The sequence below is a fragment of the Oryzias latipes genome, chromosome 15, assembly GCF_002234675.1.
Source record: "Oryzias latipes chromosome 15, ASM223467v1".
Taxonomy (NCBI): domain Eukaryota; kingdom Metazoa; phylum Chordata; class Actinopteri; order Beloniformes; family Adrianichthyidae; genus Oryzias; species Oryzias latipes.
This window is the reverse complement of record NC_019873.2, coordinates 9,021,387-9,044,404: the sequence shown is the minus strand read 5'-3', so window position 1 is coordinate 9,044,404 and position 23,018 is coordinate 9,021,387. Positions and strand designations below refer to the sequence as shown.

At 41.4% G+C, this 23,018-nt stretch overlaps 1 protein-coding gene across 2 annotated transcripts; it reads left to right on the top strand.

Annotated features, from left to right (window-relative positions):
- Positions 1-2,158: 2,158 nt before the first annotated feature.
- sertad2 (SERTA domain containing 2) lies at positions 2,159-21,528 on the top strand. 2 transcript variants are annotated; one of them, XM_023963342.1, is made up of 3 exons: positions 2,159-2,301; positions 10,360-10,778; positions 18,213-21,528. In XM_023963342.1, exons 2-3 carry the CDS (start codon positions 10,774-10,776, stop codon positions 19,456-19,458), a joined length of 1,251 nt encoding a protein of 416 aa, XP_023819110.1. In that variant the 5' UTR covers positions 2,159-2,301; positions 10,360-10,773; the 3' UTR covers positions 19,459-21,528. The 2 variants fall into 2 exon arrangements, with proteins under 2 accessions (XP_023819110.1, XP_023819109.1); XM_023963341.1 differs by lacking the exon at positions 10,360-10,778 and having other exon boundaries at positions 2,161-2,301.
- The last annotated feature ends 1,490 nt before the right edge of the window (positions 21,529-23,018 follow it).

The window sequence follows — 23,018 nt, the reverse complement described above, 5'->3', positions numbered from 1 at the left end:
CTATCTGTGGGCCAAAAATGGATACACCCACACGGGGCACGCAGATGGCTCGCATGAAATGGCAAGGTTGTAGACCACTCATTGAGCCCGTAGAGCAAAACTGTTCATGAACATTTTTTCTGTGGGCATGCTATAAGTGACACGTAGTGAACACTTTAAGAAAACGCAAGGCTGGATAAAAGATGAAGTGGGTGAGATGCACCTAAATCCAACAGACTGCACAAGGGCTCCTTGCAGGCAGCCTGATTGTGAACCTAAGGATACCCCGGGAATGTGTCATACGTTCAAGAATGTACTGTTGAATGTGCGCTTAGCATTTTTTGATTTGATTTGAAAGGGTTTATTTCAAGCTATCAAAGTAAGAATAATGAACAAAAGAATACAATCAGCAGTTATACATTCATTCAAAGATGCATCAAACGTAGGATAATTTGACATTATTGTGATCACACTGGACAAGCAGGGAGGGGTTCTTCCTATCTTTTTACATTTCTCCAGCGCTTGTCCACCACCTACAGTTGGAACAGCCTTGGTACAAGATGTTCAAGCAGTGCAAATCTGAGGAATCTTGGTCAAGATTTTTTCTTCCACAGCTCCATTCTGTTGTATGAAAGACTTAGTGTCATCTAATTCCAGCTGGGTACAAATCGCAATTATTAATTTTTCCTCCATATTTAATTTTCAAATGATGGGCACTTCCGTGAGTTAAAAGGGACGACATCCATATGTCACTACTAAATCCGAGTCCCTGATTGGTCAGTGTTCGACCTGATTTAACTATCATGATTTAATGGCCGGACATTTTGTATGATCGTAGTGCACGAACGCCAGAGTTTTGAATTAAATTGAAATTAGACAGTGTAGTTTGTGTGAACATCCTATGGACACTTGCATATCACCTGCACACCCCACACAAGCATTTTTGGGTTGGATCAGTACGAGCCAGCACTATTAACGACTAGAGTGTGGCGCAAGGGCTTCGTACAACAGCATTACCTTTGTGTCATCAGTGTGTGTAACTTCAATTATTATTACAAGTACTTCACAACACACTTACACACGTTTTCATGATGTCCCTTAACGTGACCACAAAAGTCTCAAGGGAACTGCAAAACACATACCTGCACTTCCCTTAAGATGTGGCCGCTCCTGTCTGCGACCCTCCTTGGATCCAGACAACCCAAAAAACCCACAGCACCCGAACGGTACAAGCCCTACTGGTGTTTGTGACTACGACTTTAAACCAGAACCACAATTTTAACTTCAGGAAAAACTCCAAGTTGCAGCCAACAGTTTATAAGTAAAGTCAAAAGATTTTTAAAAAGTTTAAATTACTTGGAAATATGACACTAAACACACAGAAAACAAAAATAAATTGTTTTTTTAATAGGTAGATAATAACGGATTTATTCACTCTCTACAATTCTGTTTAACACTATTACAAGCAAGCCAATAATAGTGAGTGATAGGTACAATTGAGCAAATACTTTTTTCAACAATGAAAAAAAACTTTACTGTAAAAGAGAACAGTTATTCCAACAGATTAGTGCAATTTTTTAAGTAGCAGTGGGACACACTGGAAAGCGCACAAGTTAGCAGTGGAATGGTGCAAGACAGAGAAAATCGAGACAAAAAAAGTGTGTGCGTGAGCTCGCGCGCGTGAGTGAGTTGGGGCGTATAAGCGTGTGTATGTGTGCGTGGGTGGGAGGAACTTTGGGCGGAGCAAATCTCACGACTCCGACTTTCGGTGGCAGCTGCTCGGTTTCAGTCTCTGCTGCTGCGGCATTCAAGAACTCCTCGAAAAAAAGAAATTCCAGGAATACCACTTGCAACTGTTGCTTATTAACCAGTGACAATCACACAATAACGACAAAGTAATTGCAACATTTAAAAACGCATTGCATTTTTTTTAGGTTAAAAGCTAGTCACGTAATGTACCTTCGAATGGTGCCAGCTTTAAGACAACATTTGTGTTTATTTTTTGTTCCCAGACGTTAAAATTTGCTCCTTAATTAACAAGTAAACTCTGATGATTTTGGAAAACTAAAATAATCGTTTAGATTGAAATAATGTGCGAGGTCAGACGCACGTGAGAGTGCGTGCCGCTGATGAGAACGGTAAATACGACAGTCCATGAACGCAGCGGAGTTCCTGTGAGCGGAGGCTTTTTCTCCTCCTGTCATCGCCATTGTGTGGCTGAGTCTCCGGGAGCGAGCACCGTTGTTTTTCTGCTGTCGACGGGACTGTTTAAATACCCCCCTCCCCATGTTTCTCTTTACACCTCCGGCGGACTTGGATGCGGTAAGACAACGTTTTGGGCTTTTCTTTGAAAATAAAGCAAATGAAGACACTCAAGGGAAACACGGACCGGTTTGGTTCGGTCCAAAAATGACTGTTGAGGACGGAGACTGCTGCTGTTGAGTCGCACTCTAAAGGTAGCGGGTCTGGTTCAAGAAGTTTTCGGATTAATGGAGGTCAATGGTCGCACGTAATTGCCCCCCCAGTGTTTATTTTTTGGGTTAAAACTGCTTTCGTTCGCTCAGACGAAGTGGTCACGTCTAAGTTTGTCGCTGAGGGGGGAAAAGTAAACTTTCCTTCTCAAAAAATGTATGCTAATACTCATTCTGTTAGTCTCTCTGTTTAAAAACAAAAAAAATGTTTATTTGAAACTTTATAATTGAGTCAGGCACCTAAGTTAATGTACAGTAATCAAAATGTCACCTACGTCTTCTTCGATGTGTTGGTTCCGTCCAGTTTGACCTACTTAAATCCTCACAATGAAACTTTCCAAAAGGTATAAAAATCGCAACCCCCTAAACTGGACTCCACCAGACGGGTATCAAGAGGTTAAAGACGAGCTAAAGTTGTGAAATGTGCTTAAAAGAGTCATTTACAGCCCTGGCATGTTCGGTTTCTGTAAACTGCTGTGGTGGAGCGGTCTCTACTCTCTATGACCCACAGCTCCATGGCAGTTATTTTTCTTTTTGTTTTAATTTTATTTAATCTTTTTTGAGCTAGACATCACAGACGTCTGTAGATCACAGAGAACATATGTTGGGATCTGCAGAGTGGAACACTGGTGCAAGTTGTTCAGCTGTTGGGTGAGCAGGCAGTGAGGAAGCATGAAAGACCTCAGAGCCTCTCAAGAAGAAGTCCTTGAATTTTGTCAATCTAGTTCCGTCTAGTTGTCTAATGAAACCTGACTGGGCTTTTGGGAGATATTCTGCTCCTTATCAGCTCCCCTGCTGAGATAACCGTCCATGAACCAACTGCAAACTCATCTAGAAGGCTACATCCCCTCTAGAATCATTAGAAAAGTTATCTTGACCAAGGCACTGGTTTGGGTCTAATGTAGGCTATGGTGTAAAAGTTGAAATGGCTAAAAATATGTTTGCATGAAGAGTTCTGGACTTGATTCAGAGGTAAAGTCACAGTTAAGGCTGATTTAATGTCTTAATGGAAATGTAGTTTTGCCTGGTTCTGTGGGATCTCGATCCGTATTTTACACCATTGAAGTCCTTACAAACACGGAAAGATTTAAGTCGAATTAATAGTCCAATTTGGCCTGGTTTAAGTAATCTCCATGGCATTCCTCAGGGTTCATGAGTGGGACCTGCTTTATTCTTATTGAAGCTCTTTCATACGGCCATTATTACACTTTATTTTTTTATTTGTTACTGCTTTTGTTGAATTTCTTGATAGTAAACATTGACGTTGAATCCAAAGTCCAATTTGGTCTGGTTTAATTAAACTGTCTGACATTCCTCGTGGTTCATGATTGGGACCTGTGTTATAATAATTTAAGCTCTTTAATACAGGCATTATTAGACTTTTATTTTTATTTTTTTATTGTTTTTGTTGAATTTCTTGGTACTAAACATTGAACTTGAATCAAAAGTCCAAATGGATCTGGTTTAATTAGACTCTTTGACATTCCTCAGGGTTCATGACTGGGACCTGCTTTATTCTAACCTTTTTTAGACGGGCAATATTTTTCAGCACAACATTGAATCAATATTTCCTGTTTTGTTGATTTTTTTGATTGAAATCCAATTTATTATGCGTTGCTGAAACCATGCTGGTGTCTCAGAAAAAAAAGCTTTATTTAAAATGCAGGTTTACATTCTTAAATTTAAACAAAACAGGCTTAAATATTGATTTGCTAATAAACTGTATATTTGCGTTTGTGTTTTTGGTTCTAATTAAATGTTTTGTCTATTACTAAGATCTACATGTGCACTTCTTGTCAGAGACCAAAAATGGGAAGCCCCCTTTGGTTTTTAGCTCTTCTCTCATTTCTCATGAAGTGCGCTGATGTAACCTTTTTTTTCACTGGGCTGGCATTAAAAAAAAAAAGTTGGGCATCTTTTCTGCTGCATTGCCTTTCCGAAGTGAATTTTGAGCTTTTCAGCTGTGAAGCTGTACTTGGAGAAGCTGCATAGCTGCATGCGCTGTAACCAGGCTTGCACTGGACTGGTAGGGATTAGAACATAGCTGCGAGGCTGCTGCCTGCAGTGGAAATGATGACAGCCGGTGCTGCTGCGAGAAGGTGGGCTCCGTTGCACTAGGACTGCAGTAATAAGGCAAACACTGCCAAAATAAGGTGGGTACTACTGTAGCGCCGATGCCCAGACACTTTGAAACTGCAGGTTTCTGTAGATTGAGAGGTTTGTCACCAGAACTGTGGGGCTGCCTTCAGCGTGAAGACTGGCACACTCACGAGCAGCATGTAGACTCGTCTGCTGACCTAAATCTGCTCTCTTCTTTTGCCCTTTATTTATAGACTTGGGAGGGAGCACAAAGCGAGTGAGTGAGTTTATGTGTGAAGGCACTAATGACTTTGGGTTGCCATGAAACAGACTTTTTGTCTATGTTTGTTGGAGATTTTTAGAAGCTTTCTTAGTTGAGGGGGATAATAGTCAATTGTTCTTGGTATTTGCATAGTAAGTTAAGAAACACGTAAAGATTTCTGTTCCATCTCCTGCTTTGCCTATTTTTTCTGTGTTACTGTTTCTTTACTGGATATTTTTTGTGAGAATTTTTTTCTTGTTGTCTATCGTTTCTAACTTGTTCAACAGGTTTCACATACCTAATCAAGTATTTGATGTGTGCCGCTCCACTGTGAGTCAGGAAACTAGTTTCACTTGCACGACTCTGCCTTGTTCTCGATTTCTTTCCATTCTATGTATGTGACCTAGAGTTTAAAGATCCGTTTTTTTGTCGCTGACAGCAGCCAGACAGCCATTCCACATAAGCTTTTCTGTTCTGTTCTGAAAAGCAGCCGAATGTGCAGAAGAGCTGTAGTGTTTTGTAACCATGCCTGTCATTACGTAAGAGACTGTAGTGGATTCCCTGTGTGACAGTCAGCTGAACTATGTCATGTGAGTCTTCTCAGTCATGATGGAGGAAAGTACACAGATCCACACCAATGTTGTTTCCACCTATCTGTGTTTCAGATACAGTAGTTAGAAGGTAAATGGTTTGGTTCAAACACCACATGTTGATGTGAATCATGACTTTGTCAACTTTGTTGATTCTGTTTACATTTTTATTGTTTTATAACCATCACATCCATGCTCATTGGTAAACCAGGAGTTCGGTAAACATCTGATCATGAAAGAGTTTGGTCAGTAGAAAATTCTCTTTAAAGACCATCTCCAATCATTTCTTGATCTTTTGTAAATGTGTTCCCAGTGGTCATATAGTTATAACTACGCCATTTTTTTTTTTTAGCTAAAATCAGAAAATGACCACAGAGCAACAGCGGCTCATTTGAAATTCATTCATTCATTCATCATCTTCTACCGTTTATTCCTTTTTGGGGTCATGGGGCTGCCGGAGCCTATCCCGGCCACTTGTGGGCGAAGGCAGGGGGCACCCTGGACAGGTCGCCAGTCTGTCACATGTTCATTTGAAATTGACCTTTAAATTGAATTCAAAAGGTTGGAATAAAGAAATACTCAGAAAAAACGCAACAAGAACATGTTAAAAACATGATTTTCATTGCTGTTGGTCTTTAGCTCTACATGTCCATTGCCCCCAAAAAGTGGGCAAAGCTGGTTTCTGTCATGAGAAAAGTCCACACAGTTTGAAACATACGAGGCTCTTAAATGGGATATTTATTGATTTGTTTTTTACTGCCATTTTCTTCTAAAAAGTAGTCATTTAGGCTTCACAATAAATCCTTTTTGCAACATAACATCATTACTGCCTAAACATAAATGTGTGTTTTTTAAGAATCTAGTGGTTATTTATTGTACTGTCCTGTGATAAGGATAGTCCAGCAGACTTGGGGTTCAATCACAACACACTATCTTTACTGTTTTCAGTTTCTGGCTCCACTCAAAATGCTCCTTTACGTTAATGTCTGGGCACAATCACTACATATGCCAGTACCGTAGGTGGCGATGTTTACTCCCTCTGTCTGTCACGAGAAATGTCATGGCTTGCTCATGGTGCCAACATGCCATTATGCCATGTTTGTAGTTTATGTAAGCTGTGTCAGCACAGTGACTGTCTGCTTTAGTCCACTTTGGAGTTTTGTAACACCTGGGGTTAAACCAAAATCTTATTCATGTTTTTAAAGTGAAAAAAACAGCTGAAAGTTCTGATTTAAGGCCTCTTGACAATCTCAATATTTAATAGTTTCATTTTGCCATGAACTGTAATGCAAAACAGGAATCATTAATTATTTACTAATGTAAGTCAATATATGCATATTTACCAATCAATTCTTATGACTAATTATCCATTTTGTATATATCCTTGTATAGATATAAATTTCTGTTGTTTGTTTTGTTTTTTGTACTATTTCTGTTCTGATTGTTTGAAATAAACCATTTTGAAATTTCAATTTTTATTAAATATCCATTATTTTTTCAAGGTTGGTACATTTATTTGTTTTACGTTTATTTCTCTAAAATATTCTATGTTAGTGTGATTGTAGTATTGGATCAAATCTATTCTAGATAAAAATAGCTGAAAAACTAAACCCATAAAAATGTATCCAGGATGTGTTGAGTGCTCCATAATTAACTAGTTAACTCTGCAGCAACGGCTTTGTTCTCTTTTATTTTACCAATTAGTAATTTTGCTGTGGATTAATGTCCTGTTCTTCTATAGGTTAGATTGTTGTTTGTCTTTTTTTGTAATTCTCCTGCTGAGATCTTTTACAGTTTACAGGGAAAAAACTCAATGTAGTGCTAGACTTCTTCAAGGTAATTGAAAATTTTATGTCATTGTCCTTCAATGTGACCCATAGAGACAAATGACCTCAGATTTGCTTCTATAATACTCTGATTTACAGATGAGTTCAGGGTTGACTAATTTGCAGCAAAATAACCCACAGAGAACAAAAACCTAACTTTTGCCTTATCATTAAGTTTTGAATTTGTTTTGGTGCTGTTATGTTCTCTTCCATATACTTTTAAGACAGACATGGCTCTAAACTTAAACTTGCCAATCCATCCATCCATCCATCCATCTATCTTCTACTACTGCTTAGTTTCACACGGGGTCACCAAGGTTGAAGGGAGTCTGTCTCAGAGTCTGGGCACACCTTGAGCAAGTTGTCAGTCCATCACAGGACTAGAGCAGACAAGTAGTTTCATTCCTAAGGAAAGGTTTAGTAACCAATCAACCCACAAGGCAAGCAGAAATATAACTTTTGTTAATTGAACATGTTCATTCACACATACTTTACATTAATTAAATATCATTTAAAGTTAATTGCAACATGTTGGGTTGAAATTGCCAACTTACTCACATGAGCAAGTTGGCAATAATTGTTGCCAGAAAGCATCTGAACTTGGAGGCTTATAATTGATTTGAATCACCTGGTGGGTTAATATGTTTATTTTATGTGATCGGCTCACCTCCAAGAAAGGTCCAACTGAAGGCACTTTCACACTGAACTGTTTCAATTTCAATTCAATTTTCAATTTTATTTATATATATTTAACTAACCAAACAGACTAAGCTAAACTGGACATCCCTGACCTTAGACCCCCCTTCGCGGTACGGAAAAACTCCTAAAATAACCAGATTCTGGAGAAAACGAAGAAACCACAGGGGTGCCCACATGAAGGAGGGATCCTCCCCCAGGACGGACAGGCGGTTTACCAGAACTCATGGAGAAGAATTAACTTATCTAACTCTACAATTACATATTTAAAGTCCAGCAGACGAGCTTCATCCAGATGGATTTGGGGGGTGGGGGGGGGCGTGAGACGGGCCAGAGGTAGAATCCACAGCCAAGTGTAGGAGCAGCAGTATATACGAGCCAGAAGCGGGGTACTTGGTCAGGTACAGGAGCACGGACGAGCCAACTTACTGTTGCTCCCTGCTTTTTTTTTTTGTTTGTTTCTTTTCATGGTCTGAGCTTATTTGAAAAGCTCAATGAACAACTGTTGGAACAGTGCGAGGTTTGCAGGGGGTTTGGTTTAGTCGAGTGTAAATGCACCTAACCTACAAAAGGTGTAAAAAAAATTTCTGTATTTCCCACCCAATTGAAGTGAGATTTTCTTCTTATTGGGAAAGTGTCCCCAGACCATCGACCGACTGTAAAAGACAACTTAGGCTACATTCACACTGCAGAGCTTAATGCTCAATTCCGATTTTTTTGAAAAAAATCCGATTTTTTTTTTTTTTTTTTTTTTTTTTTTTTTTTTTTTTGCAAGGCCTCTCACATTTCCAATTAAATGAAATTAAAACTTTTGTGATCTCCTGGGTGACCGTGAAATGACCCAGAATGACCCACATGCGCAAAAGAGTACTCAACGGTGAACAACGTCATTCGTTTGCAGAAGTAGCTAACGTTAGCAATGGATGTCAACAACAGTGTTCTCAACAACGGAGCATTATAACATACATTTTCACAAAGGAGCCAGCAAAATTACAATCTTCTCATTTTAAGAAGGCATTGGAGCCGGAATCGTCTGTATCCACTGTTTTAGAATGAGGATGTGTATGTGCTGGGGCCGCGCGTGTGTGTGAAGAGAGGAGAGACCACGTGCAGCGCAGGAGGGAGTGAGAAGGGCAGAGGAAATGTGTTGGGGGCGCGCATTCATGTTGTGTGTTATGGAGGAAGGAGAACGGTAATAAAAGAAGGCTTCCCCAGAAGAACTGCTATTGACTCTTTATTAACCCGCTCTGGAGAATCTGAGGGTCCGAACGGGGAAGTGAACCCCGAAGGAGGATCCGCCTTTGGTCCCCCGCGCTTCTGACCACGGTTGGAAAAGGGGGAAAAAAAGTAATCCCTGGAAAAGTTCAACACCACGATCCGCCATTTTGCTGGATATTTTTTCAAAAACCGTCCGATTGCAATGAGAGCCCCTGAGTTTGGCCTGAATAGAGCTGTCACCCCAAATATGAATCCAATCAGTGACCTCGCTTCCCTTCCACTGACTGGTCTCGGCAGCATCGTCCGCCATGGTTGATGTTTATGTTCTAGTAGCCGCCTACTTCAACACAGAATTATGACGTTTGTAGCGTATCAATGACGTACGGGTCTGATTCATGTGGCCTGGCCGTTCAGACGGAGGTCGCATTTCAAAAGATCAGATGCGTATCGGATTCAAGACCACATACCCAAGTGGCCTGTATGACATTTGAAAAGATCGGATCTGTGTCGTTCAGACTTAAAAGAAAAGATCAGATAAAGGTCGCAAAAAGGTGCAAAAAAAAACGGAATTGGGTTGTTTCAGCCTGCAGTGTGAACGTAGCCATAGACTGAGTGACCCCTCCCCCCTCACGTTCCATAAAGGAATTACCTGCTGGCCATTCTTGCTCTACTACCTGTTATAAAACATGTTAATCCCTATTTATTTTTTATCATTATATGTATTTTTCCTTTACTGCAATCAGATGCCTCAATTAAAGCAGGTGATGAACACTAGTCCCCACGTCGAACGTTCAAAACGTTTGACAGATTCTCCCCAGGGCGTGGACTTCCAACAAGTGGGTACCATAGAAACCCTGACTCAGATCTATAGCTGTTTACTGACATTGTCTGGCCCCAACATGGCAACGAGTGACTTTATTTAGTTGGAGCAGGAAGTAAGTCTGTTGAGTGAGTCAGGAGTGATGTCACACTCACTCGCTCCGGTTCTCTTATACAGTCAGTAGTTTAGACTCTTTTGGCTGTAGTTGGGAAATGATTTGGCCTTGTATGCTCCAATGTGTCTTTAGTGAAAAAAACAGGCTTATATTAGTTAAAATCCTGTCTCCTGTTTTCCATCACTCCAATATAAATGTTCATTCATTCCTTACTAATCTAAATGAACATTGTGATTCCTTTGTACACAGCTGATCGAAAATCTGGTCTAATTCATGGCACACTTTAAAATCACTGTTTTTCAGAAATGCCACAGAACCAGCCTTACCGTACTGTTTCACAGAGCTGGTATAGTAGCGGTTGAAGCATCCGTGGTGTAAACATTTGTAAAAGCAGGTGTGTAACTCTATCTTAAGTTGTGTGTGTGTGTGTTTGTGGGTGTGTATGTGTGTGGAAGCATAGCTGTTAGCATGGTAGGTCTGGTCAGGCCAGCTCTACAATAGACTCTTCCTCTGGGTTTTTTCTGGAATGTGTTTACAAGTCGTCACTTTGTGTGTGTGTGTGTGTGTGTGTTTGTGTGTGTGGGACACACCGAGAGAGGCATGCACATTCAGTCAAACAGGTTTGAGTTGTGTCATCGTGAAGCGCAGTGCTGGGTGGAGAACAGCAGCAGCAGATGACGGTGAACTGCAAGTGTGCGATCAGCTGCAGTCCTGCACATGAGGTGAATACAGCTATCATGCAGCCATCATGCAGCTCAGGGCTGCTTTCATCTACCTGCAGCAGCACTGCTGTGTGTTGTACTTTGTGCTCACGCAGAACCTGAAATAGCCCAGTGTGGAGGGGAGGGGGAGGGGTGCGTGTGCAGCTAAAGCATGGAAACCAGCGGATCCGGTTACAGGATCATAATATCACTGCAGTCCGTCCACTAGCACTGCATTACTGCACAGCGCACATTCTCACCACAGCCAGCTCCAAGAATAATACGCTCAGCCACATGTCTGCAGGTCTGCAGGCACAGTTGGCAGGTCTGCACACACCTGACCCCTGTCTAAAACTCCTTTTTTTTTTCCCCCCCCGTTGACTTATGTTGCATCATTTTTGCTAAGAAATATGTAGCCATTTCCTAAAAAAAACCCTCTAGATTCTCATAAAGTTCTCATACAGTAGGTTATTGGTATCTCCCTATCTATGCAACACTGACTCTTCTGTCCTAAAAGAGAACTGTGCTGGTCAGTTAAGGTACAACCTGTGTTCTGTTCTATGATTTACAGCAGGTCTCTTTTTGCAGCTTTTTGAAAATAGGGGTAGTTATCAGCTTCAAAAAATTCTTGATCAGATTTTTAGCAGACTCTTGATTTATCTTCACACTTCAAAGTCCCACCGTGAGCATCTTTTGATCTATTGTAAAAGCGTTCCCCGTGGTCCTCTAATCATGTTTATGCCGTTTTCAGCCAAAATGAAAAAACATAGTTTTCTAGGACATAGTTTCTGCAGAGCAGTAAGAGTTTATAGAAATTTGTCTCAGACTTGTGGGAGGGACCGTTGGCGTCCCGTCACCATTTACACGCTGTCGCGCTAGCTTACAGCCTCCCACATCCCCAACTAACATCTAACATTTGAGATGCAAGAAAAATGGTGAGCAATATCAGAGAGTTTGGATCCAGATTCCAGCTCGAGGAAAACAAAGACAAACATGGATCTATTTGTATGTAACAACTACACGCTTTTTCAATCTGCATTTTTGCATCTGCTTCTGATTGTTTACAATTTGAATAAAGTAATACTCATAAATGAATTTTAAGCTTAATTTTCTTTATAAATGTTCTCTATCGTGAGACAAAAGCTACAAGAGCAAGTTAAAAACAAAACCCTATTTTCACCGGAGTAGGTTTTTAACTTTACTTCTCAGTCTGAAGAAAAATCAGAACATTTAAAGAGAGACGTAAATCTTAATTCTAGTTATTCAGAATCACATTAAGAATTCAATTTTTTTTTATTTGCTGCTCATCTGATGGTACCTAACAATAGGACCACATAAGAAAGACAAAGGTTGTAAACATGAAGTTCCTCTTCTACAAATCTATGATGGACTTTATGTGGACAACAGCTAATGGACATCACATTCACATCACCCATACTGGAAGGATTTTAACAGTACACTTAAAGATGAATATCTGAAAGGTTTCATAAATGTATTTTTAAAAAGCACAAAAACAGATTGACATTCTCTTAGAAGCAGCCCACCAGCCTCAGTGACCACTCTGCCTTTTGGCCAAAGGCGGTGAATTTCAGCTTTGGCAGGTGTGTCGCTGTTTTTTTTTTTTTTTTTTATGTGAATTAGTGCTTTCATTGCTTCGTTCTCTGCTGCTTTGAAAGGAACAGAGTTTTTAGCCAAATAAAACAGCAGTGCATCCATCACCTCCTTCCTGCTGCTGAGCTCACACGTCATCATCTTCTCAGATGATAGGTGGAACAGCATCTGCTGTGTCAGCTGTAGTAACTGCAGAAATCCACTGAAGTTCCTGCCTAGAGGAAGTGCAGTGCCAAGCTTCCACGTTCCCAAAAATCCCTCCAATTATTTATCTGTTTGTTTGTCTTAAGAAGATAAGGACATTTTGTTATTTTCGTTGTTTGATGTTTTACTGTTGCTACCATTGTGTGTTAACCGTGTTTTTTCTAAGCTAGTGGCTAATTCATAGCAGTATTTACGTAATGTCTCATTTGAATATGTTTTCCAGCTTATTCAACCATTAAATGACATTTTTGCCCATCTTTGGGGACATTTACTATAGTTTTACTGATGATACTTCATTTGTTAATAAACTCGCTGTTTTTTGACCTTTTTTCTCAAATTGAAGTAGTCACGCTCAAGGAAAAAAAGCTCTCTTCCCCTCCTGGATGATTCATGATACGTTTTTTTTTTTTTTTGGTGCCTTTTTGTTGAACGCACACCGGTGATCCATTCTAAGTCAGAACAACCCTGGCTCTATTTTAGAACCCAGCACTCCTCCACTGCTGGAAGCTATCTCCCTCAGTCATTTACGACGTGTTTTCCGGCCTCAGGATTGCACAGAGCCAGACATAACTCAGATCCTGGGCTGTGGAGCGCGCGAGTGCGCGGCAGTGGGAACCAAGAGGATGGAGGCAGGTATAGAGAAGGTTGAAAAAGAGAGGAGGTGGCTGGGAAGTAAAAGGCACAGGGGGCGAGCGCGGTGACGTGGAATGTGTGGGGTGGGGCAGCTCTGGTATGTCTGTGTGTAAATGCTGGAGTCCAAACAGCCTCGGTGAGTCAGACATGCGCAGCTGCTTCGCCTCTCAATCACACACCCACAAACGGCTTCAAACCATCACCACGGTTCTGTCGCAGAATCAGCGTTTACCCCAAACCTTCATGTAGAAATGAATCCATCTGATTTGAAGGGAACAGTTAAACCTGTTGGATGTTTTAGCTTCAAACATAAAAACTCTTAAATGTCTAAATTCTGGGTTCATTTTGACTTTTGCTGCTTCAGTCCAGTACAGAAACAAGATATAAAGATGTTTTTTTTATTTTTTAATCATTGACGATATACGAGTTTCAATTTTGTTTTCTCATGTTATCTGACAACATTTTGGACAGCCTCCACAATAATCATGATCCTTCCCCCTCTGTGCTTTTCAATTGGAAGGACAGGTTTTCTGTAAACACTGAGGGCATTTCGCTTAAGTTTTGTGAACCATAAAATCTCTCTCGTGGTCATTAGGTTTAGACTTTGTAGTTAATTTGAATTAACTTTAAAAAAGTCCAACCTAATGAAGTTTATTAAAGCCTGTAGAGTTTAAAATGTTCTTAATTGAATTCTAAATAGAGATGATTGGTTTGTCAAAGTCTAAATTTATATGGAAGCAGTAAGACGTAACTATTTTAATTCAAGGCTTCCAGGTTTTGGTACAAAAATAAAATAAATTACTGTTAAAGTGGGATTTTCTCTATAATAATGGATTTATTAAATATCAGGTTTTAAAGAGGTTTACTACGGAGCCCGTGTCCTGACATTAAGATATAAAAATATATCTTGTTCCCACAGATTAATATCTTGTTCCCACAGGTTATTATGTCGTTCGCACGAAATACTATTCCGTTCCCACAAGATATTATTCCGTTCCCACAAGATACTATTGCGTTCCCTCAAAATACTACTCCGTTCCCTCGAAATGATTAACTCGTGCGAACGCAATAATTATGTCGTTCGAACGCAATAATTAATCCGTTCGAACGCAATAATTATTCACGTCATAAGTCATTCACGCGGATATGCTCTCTGTACGCCGGCAAAACTAAGCCGCTTTCAGCGGTAACTTCTGTGTCTCTGTGACCCATTTTCGTTCAAAAAAGGAACATGAAAAACAAAAATGATCACTATAATACTGTCTTAATGAATATAAGAAAAATATCAAAAGATTTATGATAACTAGGCTGCTTTGTCATACGATAGCTCCTGCTAGGCTACTACTAGCGCCGCCGCAGAGCTCTTTGATGTATGCCGGCATTTGGGCAACTGGCTGGTCTGTTGTCAGACAGCTGATATTGTAGTTTAGGGTCGAATAGGAATAATAATATTCAGGACTTGTCTTTTATTAACTTTAGCAGTCAGTCGCTTTACATTCGAAGGCTATAAGGATACATGCTAACTGACTAGCCGATCATTGATCCTGTTATTAATTTCCGTCATAGATTTACAGCAGATACCTTCACATTTCTGTCTGTGTGTGTCTCATTACATTGCATTGAAGACACGGAGGATGTTTAGAGAACAGATTTATTAATTTCAAAAAGCACAAAGCATCCATCGTATTCACGTTCATTCACATGATGATGATGATCTGTGGTACGCCCTCAGTCATCTTGCTGCAAAAGCCGCTTCCTGGCGCTACTTCCGTGTCTCTGTGAGCATTCAATAGGGGTAAAAATAAAAGCAAGAATGGTCGATCTGTTATTGTCTCGATGACAATCTGAAAAATATCATATTAAGCTGGCTACTTCGCCGAAAGCACTTACCTTTAGCTTGTAACATAACAACAATAGCAGTACGTCACGTTTCCCAGAATGCTTTGCGGCCAACCATTGGTCTTGTTGTTAGACCTTGGTCACAGGGACACGGTGATTGGCCAATGATTGGCAGGAAAGCATTCTGGGAAACGTGACGTACTGCTATTGTTGTTATGCTACAAGCTAAAGGTAAGTGCTTTAGGCGAAGCAGCCAGCTTAATATGATATTTTTCAGATTTTCATCGAGACAATAACAGATCGACCATTCTTGCTTTTATTTTTACCCCTATTGAATGCTCACAGAGACACGGAAGTAGCGGCAGGAAGCGGCTTTTGCAGCAAGATGACCGGAGGGCGTACCAGATGATGTGAACGTGAATACGATGGATGCTTTTGTGCTTTTTAAAATAAATAAATCTGTTCTCTAAACATCCTCCGTGTCTTGTCTTGTAGATCTATGCAGACCTGTTAGAAAAAGAAAAATATTAAGTTCAATCACTTACTGTAGTCAACATCTGCATTACATCCATACGGATGCATTGAAGGCTGCTGATAAAATCTCAATTCTGTGTTCATGTTCTACGTTCTCTGCGTTGAGACCACGGTGTTCACCCTGGACTGTCGCTACTCGAGCTTTCTCAACTCTATTCTGAGGAAATGAAAGACTTGGTAATGTAGAATTCTGGCAGAGGGCTCAAACCACAATGATTCATTTCTGCTCCATGGTCAATTTTCAAACAGGTGTGTGAACGTAGCTCAAAGACCCACTCCAGTGAAAATTGTGTTTTGGGGGTTTTCATCGTTTTAATGCTGTTGTAGGACATGTATGAAAACAATTAAGATTAAAACAGCATTTCTGAGTATTTCTTTATTCAAATCGAGGGAGTATCAGGAGCAGACAAAAAAGCGTGTAGTTAATATGTACAAACTACAATCATCACAAGCTCCATTCTGATGCATTCACTTGTAAAAAAATAGATCCATGTTGGACTTTGTTTTCCTCGTCTAAGCTGAAATCTGACTCGAACCGTACGGCTGCATAAATCCAATATTACTCACCCTTTTTGTTGCACCACAAATTTTGTGTTGGAGTTGTGAGCTGTAAGCTAGCAGGAGAGAGTGAGAATAGAGGGATGATGGGAATTCAGCACTGGCTTACTTTGTGCCAATAGACTCGTCTACAACTAAGAGGCGGACTTCTGATGAAGTCCTTCCGCTCTGCAGAAACTATGTCCTAGAAAATTACATAGGTTTTTAAATTTTTGACTAAAAACAGCATAATCATAAATAAAATACTACTGGTAACGCTTTTCCACTAGATCAAAAGAGGTTTGCAATGGGAATAAACAGCTGGAATAAACTATGCCCAATGCAGCCCTGCCTGTCACTACACAACATGTAGCTGATACCTTTGCACAAAAGCACTAACAGGACGTTTTGCATGTATGGACAGTAAGGGGTTTTGGGTCTTTGAACTCCTAAACCAACTGATTTACAAACCCCGGTAGTTAAACCCACTTGCACGTGAACTCTCTGTTCTTCTGACTCACCATTTTAGCAAAAAAAGCAAGTTATTGTTGAAGAACATGACTGATGGGGCAGTAGCACCTCAATAAAACTGGAACTATCAATTCTTTGTGGTTAGACCTGTTCAGGTGTTTTGTTGTCCACTCCATGACCTACTCCTCTACCTCCTCTGTCCTCCTCCACTTCCAGGTCTTTATTCTCTTCCTTCCTACCCCCCCCCCCCCCCCCCCCCGCTAAAGTACTACCCCCACACCAACGTGTCCTCTCCCCACCTCCACCCACCCCCCTCCCGCTTCATTCTTTGTCGTATCTTTGGGTGAATTCCCAGCTGACTGTGTTTGTCATGGCAACCAGGCGGTCGTGATGACTGGGCCTGCAGCTTACACTTCCTGTGTGTGGATTAATCCGTGCGTGTGAATGTGCACGGACGCACATGCGCAGTAAGTGAGCTGCGATTGGCTGAGTGAGCCCGTCAGCCTGGATTAAAGTCAAGAACACTGCAGTGAAGCCTTCCCGTTATTCTTTCTTCCCTCGTAGCACCGATGTGGTTTCGTTGGAGGCAGACAATCATCAGACCATTTGAAATGTTTGCTTTTATTTACCCCCACCCCCCACCCTCTCCAGGCATGACACCCTCTTAATTCAGCATAGGGAGTGTGGAAGGATGGCCTTTAAATCTGGACTGTGATCCAGAACCACAGCAGGGAATTCAGCTTTTATATAACTTAGCGTCTGTGTGTGTTCTGGGTTATAATAGGTACCAGGAAGATTTCATTTTTTTTTTTTTTTAATCCAGGGTTGTTTTGTTTGCTGGGTTTTTGTTGGACGCTAAAACGTCTGAGGGAAGCGTCCAACCCACAAGCATCAGACACACTCACAATTTAATACATGAGAATTGAACAGTAACTTTAAAATATGTTGAGCTAATCAAAAGCTCTGTTTGCAGTTCATATCAAAGTTTGATTACTATTTGCTGTTGGCTTGTTTTCTTAGCTGTCATATTAAACAAATATTAACTTACAAAAGACATTGTCTAATCAACCAGAAAATCTTAAATGTGGTTATTTTATGTTTCTTGTGCGTACCTCAATAGTGAAGAGAAATAATAAATCCTTCTTACACGAGTGTTTGACACTTTCAATATGAACATAATGGTATGCAGTACGGACGCAACGATTCCCTGTCCTTAGAAATTGGTTTAGTGGCATATCTTAACTAAAATAATTAATTTAAAAAAAAAAAAAAAAAAATGATGTATCCTCTCATTTGGTTTTAAACTGAGAATTACAGCATCCCTAAATTATACCAGACAGCAGTGGATGCAGTTTATTTTTCATGGGCAGAATCATAGTTTATTTAGGAGGACGGTCTCTTTACCACAAGGCCTAAACTAGGAAACAAGACTTCTGTGGAAAAAAACAGTTTGAAACAAACAGTGGGAGAATTGATTTGTTTAGAAGTCTGTAAGTGTTTACACCTAAACACAAATACGTCATGAGTAACCAAAGCTGCAGTTATTTATTTGCATCTGGGTCACTGACTTTTTACCTGAATGGTTTTCTTTTTTCTAATATTTTTTTTATTTTGCGTGTCTTTCAGATATATGTTCTGTAAAGGTGCGAAGCGGAAGCTGGATGAGGATGAAGAGGGCGTGGAAGGCAAAACGATGGAGGGGTCGTTGGCGGGGGGAGGACTAGACAATGGTCCAGAGGGTCTCTCTAAGGTGTCGTACACCCTGCAGCGGCAGACCATCTTCAACATCTCCCTGATGAAGCTGTACAGCCAGCGGCCGCTCACCGAGCCCCGCCTGGAGCGGCGGGTCCTCATCAACAACATGCTCCGACGCATCCAGGAGGAGCTCAAACAGGAGGGCTCCCTGCGACCGCTGTTCCTGCCCCCCTCTCCCCCGCCCGACGACCCGATGGATGAGGGTTTCCGTGAAGCACCGCCGTCGTTTGGCAATTTTTCTGTGGCGGCGCCGACACCCCAGCCTTCACCTGTGATGATGCCGGCGATGGCCCCGCCACTTTCGCCCCATCCAATGGTGCCTCCCATCTGCCAGGCACCCCCATCTTGCCCCTCTCACGTGGAGGCCAGTGCCTCCCCTTTGGACGCCTGCCTCACTCCTGCCTCATTGCTGGAGGAGGACGGTGGAGATGCAGCCTTCTGTAGCCCGTCCCCACCAACTCCTCCGCTGTCCCCACCCCCGGCGCCTCCTCCCTCAGCACTTGTGGGCTCTTCATCATCATCATCCCTCCTACCTGTACTTGTTTCATCAAATGACACTTTCTGCTCTGACAGAATGGACTTGACCCCTCCCACAGCCATAACGAGGACTGCAGCTAATACCACGACCATGTCTACCTCCCCCGCAACTACCCAGACCCCTCAGCTGGCGGTCCCCTCCGAAACACCCCCAGACAGAGACTTGAGGACCGTAGCAGCTAAACCAGAGGCGGCGGCGGTCTTCCTCGTGGAGAGCCGCTGTGCTGAGTTTCGTCAGATGGACGTTGTCCCCACAGCGACCCCTTGTGGTTTAGTTGACGCCGCTCCCTCCCACTCTGTCCCCCCCTCCTCATCCTCGGGGTTTCTCTCAGACTTGGCACTGGACGATGTCCTGTTTGCTGACATTGACACGTCCATGTATGACTTTGACGCCTGCACAGCGGCGGGAGCCACAGGCGCCACAACGGCGGCTGGCCTCACCAAACGAGCACCAGACGACCTCCTCAAATCAATGACTTCGCCGTACAGTGGCTCCGCCCCCCAAGTTTCAGCCAATCAGCCTTTCAAAATTGACCTGACAGAACTGGACCACATCATGGAGGTGCTGGTGGGTTCATGAATTGTTTCGGACTTCTCGGAACAATTTGTGTCTGGGACAGACCGGACTGAAAGTTTGGGAATATATTTTCTGGTTCTAATTATGATTGTGTGACTTTTACTTTTAAATGTCTTCTTTAAAAAAAAAAGAAACAACTCTTTAAAGGTCGATAATTGTAAACATCAAATGTGATGTCAGTTCTGCTATGACAACTACTACACAACACTGTGCATGCACTGTGCTCGCCTTTACACACATGAAAGTAATGGGCCGACAAACACACACACACATTTGTACATATCTAATGAACGAGTACTTTATCAGTTTCCATCTTTTGTTGCCCTAAAGGTAATCCACTTTCTAAACTTTAACCTAAGCCTTAACCATAAAAGTAATTGTAAAAAAAGTTTTATTTTTCATTGTTATTTTTTAAAATGAGTCTGTAATCAAACCATAATGTTGGGAACATGTACTTGTCACAGGTAAAGACAAATGCACTCTCTGTAATTTAGGCTCTCAGCAAGCAAGTGCCTTTCAGACGACCACTTGTTCACTTCCTGTTTGTACAGCGTCGTATTTCAGTTTAACTTTAGCCGTCTAGACAGGTCAATCCTCCATGTTTGTTTTAATTTAATGCATAGCAACAAATCAGTTAAGGTTATTTCATACAATCAAATGACAGTTATTTAATTTTGTGTTTGATTTCCAATGTTTTAGGTATGAAGCAAACTTTAAAAAATGTTTTACTGATCTTCAGGATGATATTTTAGGCCTAAAATGATAGTTTGTTGTTATTCCTTCACAGCTGGTTGCGTGTAAAACCTTTTTTTTTTTTATTTATTTTTTTTTTGCAAGGAGACATTTTCTTCTGGCGAATATTAGGTTTGTAAATTTTATTACAGGGCCTTCTTTCTGTCCAGGCCTCATTGGTATGTGAAACCTTCCAGTCACTGTTTTACATCAGGTTATCAGGCTTCGCTACAGTAATATTCAAATGAGCCTCGAGAAAGCGCGTTTACACCTGGTGGAGGTCCACTCATGGAACCCAGTTAGATTCTTTAAGAGGTTTGGTCCAGCTGAGAGATGCTAAACAACAAGGTTCTGATTCTCAAAGATTATTTTATTAAAAAAAAAAAAAACATGAAGTATCAAATAATTCATGATTAAGCCTTAAGATTCTACTAATTAAAAATCTAGTTTAGCAATTTTTAAAGAGATTCTAAACAAAAAAGTGAAATTAGCACAACCTTTTTGCTGATGACTGCGTGTTCTTTGTGGAAATGTGTCTCGTTTTCTTGTTTTTAAATCGAATTATTTATTCCTTTTTTGCCTTGTCTGTGTAAATATATTTATTTTGATGTGAAGTGCATAAATGAATTGTAAAGGTGTGTACATAAAGTGTGGTAGGAATGTACCTAAATAGGAATGTATCCAAGTGTGGAATTATGGGTGGAAGCCATTTTGTTAATATATATATTTAAACAAATGTAGTCTTCTTTATCCCTCAGTTACTTTTTGATTGTTTTTTTTTGTTTTTTTTTTAAGTTGGATGATGACATTTTATATCTTTTATACTTTAAAATATTTTTCAGTTGAGGTCAAACAGTTCACACAGCAATATCCGGAAAGCCTGTTTCCAACCTTCATCTTTCAAGATTCCAAAGCCCGTCACGGATGCTTCAATGCCAAAAGTACACAGTATGATCAAGTCCCCACGACTTCAGTGTTCACCGCTGCGCTGGTGTTCGTGCTGTCTGAGCAAGGCAGCAGATGAGGACCGAGTGCACGTCCTCCATCGGCTGTACGTTATGCAGACCTCCAAGCTGTGCCTTTTCCTATGCAACAAAAAAACAGTGTGAGATTGCTCGTCTCTGTATGGGTTATATACGTATACATATATATAAATATATTACCATGCTAGTCAAAATCTTGTAAACCTACCAGTTATCAAATGAGTGGGATTCTCTGAACTTTTGACTAGCACTGTAAATAAATGAACATCTGTACATGAATTTCTGAATTTGAAACGGTCTTACTTTTGTAATTTGTGAACACTTGTGAGACAAAAACAATAAACTGTATTAAGTATCACGTCTATTGCTTTGGTTTTGGGTTTGGCGTGGGGGCCAGGTTAGTCGTACATTAAAAGGCACACTGACAATAGCTGCATTACCATTAACTTTAAATTTGGGCAAATTGGATGTGCGAGAGTACATTTTCCAAATGGAAACACAACTATTTTAAATTTATCGTAAATAGGTTTTTGTGCTTGGAAGAGTGTTTTTGAGGTCTATCGAAATGTACATTTTTGGCAAAACTGCGATTGAAACCCTTTTTTTCTATCACGTGACCAATAACTGGATGCTTTGCTGCCTTAGGCCTCACTCAGCTGCCCCACATGAGGTCGGACAGCATCACACAACTCATCAAACATTGAGTGTGTCATGCTGAATTGTTGGATCCACAGCTTCTCTATCAAATCCCCAACCAAAATTGTTTCCGTGGCCGCTCCCACATGTAAGGAGCTCACCGCTCCGTGGCCGCTCCCACATGTAAGGAGCTCACCGCTCCATGGCCGCTCCACGGCGCCGCCTTCGAGAGATGATGATGAGCGCTAATGCCGTGGCAGAGACTTGAATGGATCTGCTGTAAATCATAGTATTGTTCACATCTGTTGTCAAGTTTTTGAATGACTTATCCTGTGAGTTGGTTCATGTTGATTTGCATGATAATGATTTAATAGAAATGGTGTAATTGCGAAAGTGTTTTTTCGACGTTTCTAGAATTTTCTTCATAAATGTAATGGAAAAGCAACAAGTGTTGTGGTTCTCTGTAGCAGAACCATTTCGTTCATCTAGTGTCAAAGTTCACCTGAACTCTGCTGTAAACCTAAGAAGAAAACCCCGGTCAGATAGAGAACATGGTACAGTCACAGATGAAATCTAGTGTTGTTCACCGCAGTTAGATCCATTGACTGTGTATGAGAACTGGACTGAGTGACGCCTCCCCCCAGTGGTCTAAACAGGAAGTACCCAGTGGTTCCAAAAACTATAATCTCTAGCCTGCGATGCGCCTTGGGGGGGGCTACTTGGCAGTGGCCCCCCTCCTATGGTTGCCGTATGGAGTGGGCCCCTCCTCTTTCGGTTTTATTTGCACCTTAGACATGTAGGGTCCTTGGTAGGGGGGGGTGCTTGGACGTCACTGCCAGCAAGCAGCAGATGTCCTCCTAGCACCCTACCCGCCAATTTTAATCGCACCTTAGACATTTAGGGCCCCTTGGTGGGGAGGGTGAGTAATCAGGAGATGTCCCCTTAGTGCCCTACCCGCCAATTTTAACTGCACCCCCCTTAGTACACACACCCCTCCCCCTTCAATATATACATTCCAACATAAACACACACACATGCACACACACACCCTCTCAAACACACATACACGCACACACATTTTGCAAGGAAGGTGGGACCTAGGACCATCTGTCCCCTACCCCTTCCCTGGTGGGGGGTGCGGGCCCCTTGGCGACGGCGGCCGTGTCCCCTGGGTGCCGGCTTCCTGGGCCCGGCGGTGCTCTCTCCGCGCGG